The sequence below is a fragment of the Blennius ocellaris genome, assembly GCF_963422515.1.
Source record: "Blennius ocellaris genome assembly, chromosome: 14".
Classification (NCBI taxonomy): domain Eukaryota; kingdom Metazoa; phylum Chordata; class Actinopteri; order Blenniiformes; family Blenniidae; genus Blennius; species Blennius ocellaris.
This window is the reverse complement of record NC_137663.1, coordinates 10,887,161-10,900,634: the sequence shown is the minus strand read 5'-3', so window position 1 is coordinate 10,900,634 and position 13,474 is coordinate 10,887,161. Positions and strand designations below refer to the sequence as shown.

Sequence of the window (13,474 nt, the reverse complement as noted above, 5' to 3'; positions counted from 1 at the left end):
TCTTTGGGCTGCACATGGTGTACCTATGTTAAAAGAACCACTTTAAATATTAGATTTTTTTGGCACATAGATTTCAACAGTTTCTCGAAGTTTAGCTACAGTTCTGAATACCTGCTCATCTGCACATGAAATAATTTTGTTCTCAAGGATGAAATGTGGCATTTATTTTTTAGCACTATGGCAACTCTACATGGTGTGTCCATAATGGTTTCTGGCCTGCAGTAATGTGACAAACTGGTTGTGTGTCTGTGGAGGATTTGCCACCATCAGAGGCAAAGGGATCACAGCATTACCTCCAATAGGTAGGTCACCATGAAACGCAAACATTTTGAAATCCACTAGACACAATTTGGTACAATTTTCATTTATTTGTATTTTTCTACTGAACATCAAATTGCAAATGTTTGACAAGAGATAAATGTTTTTGTGCATTTCTATGGTAGTGGATCTTTCAGTTATCTGTACTTTACCTGGGTATTTATTTTTCTCAAGACTTTCTATTCCCTACATTTGAACACAAATGTCTAACTTCCACACCGTACATTCTTGAAACTGGCTTGTTTTTAATTTGGTGTGTTACAGTGAAAGTTTAATTGATCAAGACTGACGCTACAAAAATTGATGAATTGCAAAGTGTTCAAATTACATCAAGCTGATCCCCAAGATTTCCTATTTCTGCTTCAAAACTAAAGGCCCTTCAATTCATTGTGTTTTATCTGAAATCCAAGTCGGTTACTTACTACTTTACCTTCAATTTTGGACAAACTTAATTTTACATTTTTTGTAAAACTTTCTTGCTGATGGACAAACTAATTCAAATGAACAAAATGAAACATCAAATTTAAACACATAACACCTGTAGCGAAAAATCAGAAACTTTTATTGATGCAAAGCGAAAGCAGACTTGTAATGAATAATGCGTAGCAAAAAAAGTAAAAGGTTTACAATACTTAAATGATGACATCAACTAGTACATTTTCTGTAAATTGTTGCAGCACCTTCCTGCCCTGGGACACATCAAATATGATGTTAATTTGCTTTTTTGGGGGGGTTTTTCTCCCCAGGTTGGCAACATACCATCAATTCTTGGTAAAATATGGCTGTAAGCTGGTTTAATATCATAGCGACTAAAAGCAGAACAGAATCTGTGTTACAGCTTGTAGCCTTGTCTAATTATCTCCAAAGGAAATGGACATACCTCTTTTTCCATTATTAGTTCAAGTCAGGTTCACAGATATGCTAATTGTCTAACAACGAAATAAAAAATCTCGGATTACATTTCACAAATGTGATATATCTTGCATTTCTTCATACAAATTCCAAAAACCAACCAGCTAAACTTCCTCCCAGGCCTTTTTCTTGATAATTAGTACAACAAAAGTTAATTATGGGCCATCATTGAAAAGTGACAACAGTTAAGATATGACTCTTATTACTGTACAATAAAAATAATTTGCTATACTGACCATGCTTGAGACCAGTCAAGCATTAATGTAAAACCTTATTTTTTATACAATGGTCATACTTTGCTGTTATCTGAGCACCAAACTTTGTTTATGAACAGAATGTACACTTGCAATACTGTAAATCATTGCACAAACCACTACAGGTCTTCAATTTTAAAGTAAGGTATGCAGATTTGCTCTGCCATTCACATTTTACAAAAGCCTTGGTTTTCTTGGTGTAAACTAATTATGTGAAAATATTCACAAAATATTCCGACCTTGTCAGTTTGGATAATCTAGCCTTGTCTTTGCACACTTACAGTGAGGACGAGGAAATAAAACATGACGTATTTAAAGGGAATAACACGAGAACATTTAATTCCACTTTCCCCCTCTTCCCACTGTGCAAATCCTTAATTTTCCTTTGTTGAACTAACTGAAAGTGCACAACTGTTAAAATCACTGCATATATTTTACAGTTAATGAGAAAAAGCAGTACAATAGTAGAAAACATAATATGCATGTCTTAAATATAACAAATAGCTCCTCTTCTACTTGGCAATATATATATTGTGAAGTAATTGCTAGTAGCACTTGAAAGCCCAGGTTAAAGTACTGAACTCGCCCTGTGTTTTTTTGTGCAGTTTTCATTTAAAGCGATTTTCTATTTTTTTTTTTTATTGAGTTATAGAAATCTCGTCTTCTGGTGTTGATTCTAGACAAATAAGTTCAAGGTTTCCCCAAAGTCTCTCTACAGTTGCGTACACTGAAGCACTTTGCATACAACACTGAGGTACCCTATCATAAAAGGCAAGGACAAATACAATTACTGCAGTTTGTTGCCCAAGTAATGGCGAGACTAACCGAGGCTGTAACTAGTACACGGCAACAAAAGCAATTCATTTTTTATCTAAGATTTCATATAACATCAATGTGAAAACCACAACAAGTAAACATCACAAAACCCAACAAGGTTGTGTGTTATTGCTGGTTTAGCTGGTAGGTAGAATATATTTTTTTCAACAAAATGAAACATGAAAAAAATGCACATTACAAAAGGTACCTATAAATAAAATTAAAAAAAACTGCTATGTAGCAAGACTCTTGTAATATTTATGTTGACTTATTTTTATCACAATGATATTGGTGAGCATGTTTACCAGCTAGGGCTTCTTGCTCAGGTAATTCGAAGGAATCCAGCCTTCGCCTTCTGCTGCCACATTTTTACAGAACCACCAGCCGCTGCTGTTTTTTTCCAGAACTTCAAACACGGTACCTATCTTGAAGCTGGCCGTTTGTTCATCCCCCTCAAAGTCCGCCACGGCCAGATACAGCTCGTCCTTACACGGCTCCTTGAGTAAAGGCGGGAGCTTGTCCTTCGGTGGCCCGGGCTTGTCGTTCTTCACCTGGGGTTTGGGAGGAATTGGGACTTTATTGACTTTGGACTCTTCTTTTTCTTTGTTTGGTGGCGCCGGGAATAACCCTTTGGGTTTTGGGGGAGGGGGTCTACTGAGTTGCGGTGGTCCAACCTTGGGCATGTCCTGGATTTCTTTTAGAAGGGGTGGAGGTTTCAGTTCGGTCGGGCTTGATGAGTCGGTTTTCTTCGGAGGAGGCGGTCTCCTTGGAGCCATGGCGGGGGGTCTCTGGGGAACTTCCTTATGAGGAGGCACTGCTGGTTTTGCCGGGGGGAATGAGCTGTCGTGACTATGGCCGTTAACGTGTTTTGGGGGAAGTTTTGGCTCACCATTGTTGAGCATGGGGATGTGAATTGGAGGAGAGCTTGGGGGTGAACCTGGCTGGGAGCCAGTGACTGTTGCTGAGGCGTCACTCTGATGGTTAACCTCTGCCGATGACGAACCAAACTCTGGCGGTTTGGACGGCCTCAACTTGCTCCTCAGGTTGGTAATGTCGACTTTGTTTTCTGCTGCAAGATCGGGCTTGGCAGCGGGAGCAGGTTTAGGTCTGATCATCGGCTTTGGCTTGGTGAGCACCGCTGGGCCAGGCGCCTCTGGTTTTTCCTCTTGCACCTCCGACTTGGGTTTCGGGGGCTGCTTTGGTACGGGTTTCAAATTGAACTTCTTCACCTCTTTAGCAGAGATTTTGTGGCCACATTCAAGACCCATCTCATTTCGAAGGTGAAGAGCTTTGCTCTTGTCTTCCTTCTTGGCATCTATTGATTTGTCAGGCTTGAATGGGGCAGCCTTGGGTGGAACCAGAGGCATGATGACCCCAGGAGCAGGGGGTTTGGGGGGTAAAGGCTTGGAATTATCAGGTCTTGGTTTCTCGGCTACCTCTAATTCAAAGCTCTTATGAATAGATTCCCTTCGAGGCGGCAGAGCTGGTTTCTCTTCAACTGGAGGGGCAACTGGTGCTGGGGGCAACGGTCCAGAGAAGGTAGGCACTGCTTTGCTCGCACTCGACTTCCAATCTCTCAGTTTAGGCCGAGCACAGGACTCGGCAGCTGTGCTTGGCTCATCTGGTAAGGGCTTGGACCAGCTGTCATCTGTGCCTGAAGCATTTGAAGAACCACCGTCTTCCAGCCTCAGCTTCTCCATTTCATTGGGCAGTGGAGCAAGGAAATTGGGTCGCAGGGCATTACTGGTTTTCTTGTATTTGTCAATGAATGTGGCAGGTGCCCACCCCTCTTTGTCATCAATCTGGATGTACCACCAACCACTTGCATTCTTGTCAATCACCTAATATATATACAAAAAAAGGAATATGATTGTTTTTCAGTAAACACACAAAATGTACAAGCTTTCATTCTCGATACGCATTTCTTGTGCCTTATTGCTTCGCCATTGTCTTGACCCACCTCAACTTTAATTCCAGCTTGGAAGCTGATGCCATCAGGAATAGTTGTCTGGAAGTCGGCTATGGTATAGAATTCTTCCTCAACCTGAGGAGGAACAGGCGGCTTGGGCAAGTTTGTACCACGTGGCTGTGGGATGTGACAAAGGTACATAAAGGTTACGTCGACGGTAAATATATCCTAAAACTGGCTTTGGAATTGCCGCTGTGTAAATCGATCTTACAATGGTAAGATCTCTGCGTGGAGGAGGTCTATGTCTTAATCCCACTTCTGCAAAAAGAAAATATGTAGAATAAGGCAGTGGATATATTCAGTCTTTTACATGTTGTCTATAGTTTCTATTTTGTTTACTTACTTAATTTATTCTCAGAGAAAAACGAGAGCCTGTTTTCTTTCTGGTTGTCTCGATTTTCTTTTTGGTTTTGTTTAGAAACACCATCTAGGTCGTTTGTGCTGGCGTGAGCAGCAGATCCTGCTGACTGCTTCTGGCTCTGAATGTCGGCCTTCTTCAGATACGACGCCGGGGCCCAGCCCTCACGGCCCTGGTACCTAAATCAAAGAACACATTGATGCATACTGAAATGTCAATGCAATTTCAACTACATGTAACTTGCTTGAGTTTTTTTTAACCACTTCCAACATCTTGAACAGACTAATAAGTTATACAACTGATGCGAAGTACCTGATTTTCCACCAGCCCTCCAAATTCTTCTGAATGACTTCAACAATCATTCCTCTCTCCAAGTCAATCTCATCCTGGTCCCTGGCCGAGTACGGGTAAATCACAGAGTACTTCTCTTCTGAAGTCAAAAGAAACATAAAGTCAATAGATTGTTTACAGAATTAAAGTGTTCAGTAAGCAACTATTAACACATGAGGGTAATCGTTGGGAGGCTTACTGGGATTCCAAATTTCTCTCATTCAAACTGCTGCAAAAACTATACATTGTGTGATCTTGCATTCATGAACCCGATTACACTTGTACTTGCTAAAACGTGTTGGGTTTGCACTATTATGAGGCACGGCTTGAGCAGCATCTTGTGGAGTAAAGAGAAACAAGATGGAAACATACAACATAAAACATACATGCTCACTCCACAAATACTGACCACAAGCATACGACAAACAGGACTTTCTACCATTTTTAATAGGGGTTTCTACTTTTATCATTATTTTCATATAATGTGACATTCTACATAAAACTATAGTTGATGGATGATCAAGTAACTGATTAATCAATCTTTTTTTGATTATATTATTCTAAAAGCAAAAACAAAGCACATTCCATATAAAGATATCATCATCATGCTTGGGTCGCCAATTGCAAGTAGCCACACAAACATACATGCACATGGTTGTGCGCGTATGCATGCATGCACATGAACACAGACACATTGATTATAGAGGGGGAAGAAAGGCGTGCGCTCCACCTTGCCCAAAGCCTGTGCTGAATAGATCTCCTAAAGTTCTGCGACGACCCACGTGCCTTGGCAGTGACCAGAACCTCCGAGGCACTGACATCCCAGCACAGTAGTCGGGGTGAAATAGGAAGTGAAAATTACATATGCCTTCTCGCGGATGTTTCTATCCTAAATGACAGCACTTTCAGTGTTCCCAGACCTAGCACACTTATTTTGTGCCGTTTCATCCATTTGAAAACATATTGTTTTCAGTGGGCACATATTTTGTGCTTGGCAATAAATGCATGAATGTCAAACTTGCTAAATTGAGATATTTTGCCAAGTTGAGAATCCTTTTTATTCAGTGACCTTACTTTAACATGCTACTGCACCAGAGAACTGGCAATTTCCGTTTTGAGTAAACATAAATAGATTGAGATTAATCCATTCTTTCTCCTCGGTGAGGCACTAGAAAAACTTCTTTTGCATATATATTTGGCCACTTTCTATTAAATGCTTGCATACATTTTTATTAATTGACTGTTTTCCATTTCTAGATATGTGAATGTTAGATGTGGTTGGCTTGCCCTCCAAAGAGAGTGCAATCGGCAAACCACATCCCCTCTCGGCTGAAGTAGACATCTTACTACAGTATATGGTCTGGTAACGATGAAGTTGGCTGACTTCACTTGTTTATACTCTCAGCATGTGTCCTGGAGTAATTTCAAAATTCCAATAAAAGTTCCAATTAACTCCCACATACTGTCATTATCTCGGTGGGACAGCAATAAATTGCATATGCAGTCTTGTTTAAGAATGAATTCTCCTTATACCCTAAACAAATGCTTTCGTGACAATACATCCAGTTATTGGGATTGAAACGTGATTCCTCTTGTACCTTCTTCCCCTGGAATACTGAAGTCATCTGGATCATCCTGAGCCTCGAGACATGTGGCAGGGACCCAGCCCTGGGCATCTTCTGAACTCACAAACCACCAACCTAAATGAGTCGAATAGAAACACGGAGTGAATTCAAGTGATAACTTTGCACCGGTGAGGAATAAACCCAGCAATCCCGTCACAAAGCAAGCTTGAGAATATGACAATAAACTGAAGATATTTACCAGATTCATTTTTCTCAATGACCTCTACCACCTGACCCACATGCAGGCTGACCTCGGAGCTCTCCTGCTTCTCATAATCAGTCACTGCCACATACTGGTCAAGGAGGAGAGGGTCCCCTGCACTGGAATCTCCTGTTCAAGGGGCAAAAAAAACCAAAATCAGAACAGTTTACTTTTCTGTTTCTGTCGCCTCCGCTTTTATGCAAGCTTAGACTGAAATCTCAATAACGTGAAAAAGCCTCTTCTGTCTCTTCTGCTATTCACATAAGATCTTTGGCATTACTTGCTAATGTTGTCATAGCATGACCATGAAACTGGAATTGCAAAATTGCATCTGTGTGGTTTTGAGATATTGACCTTTACGTTTTTTGTATGTCAATGGGAAAAAAAAGGTAATATGACCTTTTTTAAATGCCAGATAGTCGAATTCGAGTCAATGACCAAATAATTTTGATGATAAGCCAAGAAAGAAAAAGGACCTGCTTATTTCATAAAGTTGTTGAAGTGAGGAGGCATATTCACAGTGCAGAGAGTCAGTCACATATGTGGCAGAGGAGGTAGCGAATGCAATTGGGAAGATGGCGTGAAGGAATAATGAAGAGGAATGAAGGCAGATTTAGAAAACATGAGTGAAGGGTAACGGATCAAAAAGATAAAGATGGTTAATTGATTCAACATGGCTGAAACTATAAAGACCCACCACCAATGTCACCACAAACGACACCACGACAAAAATCACTTGAGGGCTCTCAATGCAAGTTTTTCTTTCCTCTTTCACCGTGGCTCTTTTTAAACTTTTATGTGGAATTGATTATAATGAAAAAGATACTTAAGGTAAGGGGATTATGATGGCTACTCAGTGAAACGGCACTTTTCTTCATTTTATACTAAAAACTGAAAAAAAATAAACATCCAGGAAAGCCATACCAATAGGCTTGCAACATAAAAAGAAAAAAGAAAAAAATACACTGGAACGTTGACTGTTAAAACGGCTTAAAATACCACAGTCTATCTTTTTCATGTGCCTCATTCAGTGAGAAGCAATCAATATTCAATCTATACAATAATTACCAGAAGTCACATAAATTGTTGAAAGGAGGGGTGAAATGAGAAAACTAACACTAAAAAGCATGGATACATAAATAAAAGAATGGCATAATGGAAGTGCCATGAAAATGATGTGCACTCCTAATGACGGGATTCAGGAACCATAAAGACGATGAAAGTGAATAATTAGTGACGCTATACTACAAAAAGAAGAAAAAAAAAAAAAACAATCCCTCTATCAAACATTCCTTACATTCCTCGTCAGATTGTGTATAATGCTAAAAGTATGGCCAGACTATAATTGCATAGTATTCAGCCATTACTCATCTTCGATAATATGCAGTCAGTGAGTCCACCAACTGTACAAATATGAGCCACTGTGGTACAGAAACATCACCAACTATAGTGTTGAATGCCCCCAGCTCAGTCCAGGGGAAAAGGGGGGGGGGGGGAGAGGCCGCTAGCAACCCTCAGGGTTACACACACAGCACGACCGAGCATGACAGTGTGTTTACTACCTCGCTTTAGGAAAGTGGTCGCTCTCTCCACAAGCCCTGATGGAAAGGAAAATGAATGGAGAAGAAAACTGAAAAAAAAAAAACCCATGGATGCACATTCAGAATAAAGAGTTGAAGTGAGAGGATATATAAAAAAGACACAGAATAACACATTCCATGTACAGAATAGTCAAGAGTACATTCACCACTAGAGCAGTGATGAGCCTTCACCTCAGTAAAACTGTGTCCACTAGGTGGAGACAATGTTATGTATAACGTAACAGAGGAGGACATCTTGTTTTAATGCAATGAACGATACAAGCCATAAGTACTGATCTGAAATGCAGCATTATTTCATTTCCCTCTTCAAAACTGAAGTGATAAGCAATCTACCTGATGTGAATCTTACCTGATTTCTTCTTCCCGATAGGTTCCCTGTTAAAGACAGAAAAGACCAGCAATTTACTGCAGGGCCTGACCAATCTATTATTATTATTCTCTCGTGCAGCGCAACATCAATTTAATCCCTTCACATTTAAGAGAAAACCAAACAAATAAACATAATAAGATTTTTTTTAAATGACAGACAACACCTGTCTTTAAATAAATGTTAGTTCTTTTGCTCTTAGATGATGTTTGAGTTCAGGATGATCGTGGGGATTCTCTGCTTTCTGCCCACTTTCCTAAAATATGCATTTGAGGCTAATCTCTAATCACAAATTGCCCCCATTTTTGATTCTCTTGTCTCTTTGTGTTTTCCGTGTCCATTTTGTACCCCACCTCTGCCGATAGTCAGCTAGGAACTGTTTCCTGCCCACTGCAACCACAAGATACACAAAGCAATTTAAAAGCAGAATAGATGGATGCACATCTTTACCTTTATATTCCCATATCTTAAAAATGCTTATGATTGTTCCCTCTGAACAAATGTGACATTTTGACTGGTGGACATTGGTCACATGACAAGATGAAAAGAAAGAAAGAAAAAAAAAGTTGTCTCTGCTCAGTGTGAATGTAGAGAATCTTGATAACTGAAATTTGGTTTGATGTTAAATTCAATACAGCATCTTCTGTGTCTGGTTCAGACCGTAGCCAGATATAGACCATCACTCCAGGGCAGCAGCCAGGAGCCGATTCAATGGCCAGATGCCTAGGAAACTCATTGGTGGCTTAAGCTCAGCATTTAACTCTCTCACTCACTTTGTCCTTCCCTCTGTTATCTAAATATTGTTCTGGTGTTTTATGACCTTCCTTCATTTTCCTTTTTCCATCTCATATCTTCCGAGTCTACTTAACTCTGCCCCTTCATCTCCCTTGATCATTTTCGTTGGCGCGCACTCTTTGTTTCCTTTTCCTGGCATCGACAGGAACGCTCTCAGCCACATAAAGCCCTGTTCGATTGGTTGAACTGTTAATTGTGGAGACTTAAGTTCGAATAAATCTTCTCCCTTAAGCGTGCCCAATAATGCACTATAAAAAGAAGCAAGGCGGACCGGCCAGCAAAAGCAGAGCCAATGAATCTGACTAATAGAGTGGAAGCTGTGTAATAAATGTGTTTACTTGTCCTTTTAGTAAAGTGAAACAATGTTCATATGGTGGAAACGGCCAATGACCCGAGCCTATGTATAATGGCATTATTTGGAAAAAATTGAGTAAAGAATCAATCAAATACTTTCACTTATGAGTCATCCCAAAGTCATAACCTCAGGCAATGAGAAAGGTGAATAAATTATAACGCCAACACCTGGATTGCTGTTGGGCGAAAAAAAGACCAAGACAGGTGAGTGCATTGGTACAGCTTACTGGGATTACATAACAATAAAAGTAATTGAGTATCCATCGAATACAAAACCTCACAAATGGCATCAGAAGATTGAATTATCTACGTTAACTTCATATGACATCTTTTTTTGCTAATCTATTTAATTTAGATATAGTTTCTTTTCCCTTCTACCCTACTTTTCCTTTCCTCACTCTTGTTGCAAAACTTCCTCTTCTACAGATTTCTTTCTTTCTCTGCTGTGACTGCCCCTGTGGCCATCTACTTCCTCATTACAGTTAAACTCTCCTGCTCTTCCCTTCTCTTCTCCTCCTTGCTCTTAAGGAGAAAGGCTAACATGCACTCGCCCTGTGCAGCAGATTTATAGGCCATGATAAATTGTCTCCCTCTGTCACTGCTGTGTCTGTACACCAGGCTCGTTGTCAGTGTGCCAAACAACAGGCTGCACTAACAGAAAGCTATAATCCAATTTCAATAAAGACAAACCAAGGTCTTTCCTTGATATTCATTTGCCTGGAGTAAATGCTCCCTCTCTTTCTTGCCTCATGCAGCAGATGCTTGGGGGTTTTGTATGAGGAGTGAGGAGGTATGTGACCTTGGCAACCTCGTCTGACGGGGGGGCAGAACATGAAATGTGTGAGCAAAGGTGAATAAGTGCTAGTAGAGAGAGAGCGAGAGAGATGTTTAAATGCCAGACAGCATATATACACAGAATATAAGTCTGCTGACAGGCTTTTGATTCTTTCAAACATCGCCTTTTTGATATCAGACACTTAAAGTTGTCATTTAAGAGATCGATGTCTGATTTCAATCATAAAACTGGTAGATAGCCACAAGACTGTGAAAACCTCTCCCACATCAAAGAGGACACAAATCCTCACTTTTCTTGGCTCTGTGTGTTGACTGGATGTGCATATAAAACTGTCATGAGAATTTACTTCTTTTTTCTTTCAATCACACCAGTGGTGAAGTGGCAAAGCGTCCTTTAAAAAGAAGAAAGCGAAAGTGCCAAAAATAAGCATTCGTTTCAATGTAATACATCGTTTTTTTGTAATTCATAACTTTACACCAGCCAATCATTATCTTTTAAAATATGTGCCATCAGTATAAATGTATTTCATTCATTGTATCATGACAAAGTGACAACATATTGTGGCACTAATACAAATGTTGAGGTGAGTGGCACGTTCATAAAATGCCCCCGCCTCGGCAATGTCACGAGCTGGGTAAAGCCACCACCTCCAACAGACTGCACACTTCAAAGTGACATTAAATCCATCCACATTATAGATGACAATATGGTGGGCAGTTACAGGAAAGCCGTTTCACATTCAATCCCCATCGCAGCTCTCTGCCCTGTTAATTGTCCTTGAGCCAGATATCCCAGCTGCTCGCACGCCGTAAGACACACTCAGGAGGGATGTGTGAAATGTCGAGAATTTATAGAAGACTCTACAGCTTTTAGCAGTACAATTACATTATAGGTGCAGCTTCAGGACCCAGTTACATTGTTTCTCATGAAAATGCATCATTTTTGCATTTATATTTTTAAAAAGTTTCCCGTTTACACAGCAATAGCAGAAACGCAGTTGTTTTTTTGTAAGGAAATCACTCACCTGAGGAGAGAACAATATGCTATAAACATTAACAATGACACAGTAGCAGTGTTTGCAAAACCCACACAGAGATGGAATCAGTTTGGGTTTTTTTTTTTAATCTCCATTACAATGATATAAATTCCTACTCCTACATAAACATATTCTTGTTTTTTTCCAAAAGTTTAAACACTGGAAACAAATCATCTTCTACTTTCTTCACAATCACTCCTTGACTCAAAGCATGGAGAAACTTTCCACTGTCAACTAGTGAGGTGTAGAATTAGTCAGCATCAGCTCGTGGCTGGTTGGCACCTACAATAGTAGCTTGAATTGACAAATTGATGCTGCTGCTCGTGTTGCCAGCCACACTTGGGCCAGTTTGATATCGTTTACCTAGAGACGCTGTAATCTCACCAATCTGAGATATCATGACAATAACCACACAGGATATGCTTCCGCTTACCTTTGTTGAAAATGTGCCACAAAGTTAGTGGTATACTTTGAGCCTGAATACATGGTGCTACACGTTTTGTTAACACCCCCCCCCCCCCCCCCCCCCCTTTTTGTTTTTTTAAGATCTTTATTCGTTTCAGTCTTCCAATGCCAACTTTTTCGCTGTAATCTCACCAATCTGAGATATCATGACAATAACCACACAGGATATGCTTCCGCTGACCTTTGTTGAAAATGTGCCACAAAGTTAGTGGTATACTTTGAGCCTGAATACATGGTGCTACACGTTTTGTTAACACCCCCGCCCCCTTTTTGTTTTTTTAAGATCTTTATTCGTTTCAGTCTTCCAATGCCAACTTTAGCCTCTGATCTCAAATAGAAGGTCGAAATGTTGTTTATTTCTAAATGGAATGAATAGTTGCGATGCAAGATTCTGTCTGGTGTTGACGCTACTTCACAGCAAAGCATATTAAGTATGTGATGACAGTTGATGTTTAAAACTAATGTAGTATTTCCCAGCCATTATTGGCAAAAAAAACAAAACATATCTGGGGTCTAGATGTGAGCTCCACATTGTGGTTTCTCTAAAGACAACCACCCATAACCTCTCCTGTGTGAAGTTAAACCTTTGTCAGCACATGTGTATTGGTTGTTGGTATTCACTGCCCACTGATGTCTTAGTTCTAGCACATAGTGATTGTCAGCACCGGCTATGATGCTGATGTGTCCAGTGAGATTTACAGGAGGCCTGCACGCCCTCTGAGGAACCGTGCAGCCTCAGCTGTCTGGAGCCTGGTGATTAAGCTGAGCTGCATCTACAAGCTGCGATGATGCAAACTCAGCATTTAAAAATGACCCATTAAGCGTGTTTTCCACCCAACGGCAAGTAGTGCTAGCGGTATGAAATCATATTCATTAGAGGGTGTAATGAATGGTCATTATCAGCGCAGTGGAGGATGAATGCTGGCAGGACATGACATGATCCAGGGGGAACAATGATTCTCCATTGTGTGCAAGCCCAAGGGTTTTTAACGGTTGGGTAACTGTGGTACTTTGTTTCTATGCGCTGTACTCACTCCTTTGGTGGGTTGAGGTCTTCAGGTCTGGTTTCAAAGAAGACTCTGACCTCTTCACACTGGGAGATGTAAACTGGCAGTTGAATGAGAGCCTGCATGCACAAGAAATGGAAGGAAACATGAACAATAACACACACGAAACGTACAGGGGTCAACAGAGGATATGTGAGTATTTATTGGATCTAGTCTCAGAGGAAATTCCAACAAAGAGTATGTTAAGGACACTTTTGGTTGGTTCTCTT

The 13,474-nt window shown here is 40.3% G+C and overlaps 1 protein-coding gene across 1 annotated transcript in view; it reads right to left on the bottom strand.

Annotated features, from left to right (window-relative positions):
• Positions 1–854: 854 nt before the first annotated feature.
• sh3pxd2b (SH3 and PX domains 2B) overlaps positions 855–13,474 on the bottom strand; it is a 31,716-nt gene continuing 19,096 nt past the window's right edge. Inside the window, exons 5-13 of the mRNA XM_080509185.1 lie at positions 13,233–13,324; positions 8,735–8,760; positions 6,782–6,913; positions 6,556–6,657; positions 4,940–5,057; positions 4,613–4,806; positions 4,481–4,527; positions 4,261–4,386; positions 855–4,141 (exon numbers count right to left, since the gene is read on the bottom strand). Coding sequence (XP_080365311.1) covers positions 2,609–4,141; positions 4,261–4,386; positions 4,481–4,527; positions 4,613–4,806; positions 4,940–5,057; positions 6,556–6,657; positions 6,782–6,913; positions 8,735–8,760; positions 13,233–13,324 — 2,370 coding nt within the window. The 3' untranslated portion in view covers positions 855–2,608. The remainder of the gene's footprint in view (positions 4,142–4,260; positions 4,387–4,480; positions 4,528–4,612; positions 4,807–4,939; positions 5,058–6,555; positions 6,658–6,781; positions 6,914–8,734; positions 8,761–13,232; positions 13,325–13,474) is intronic.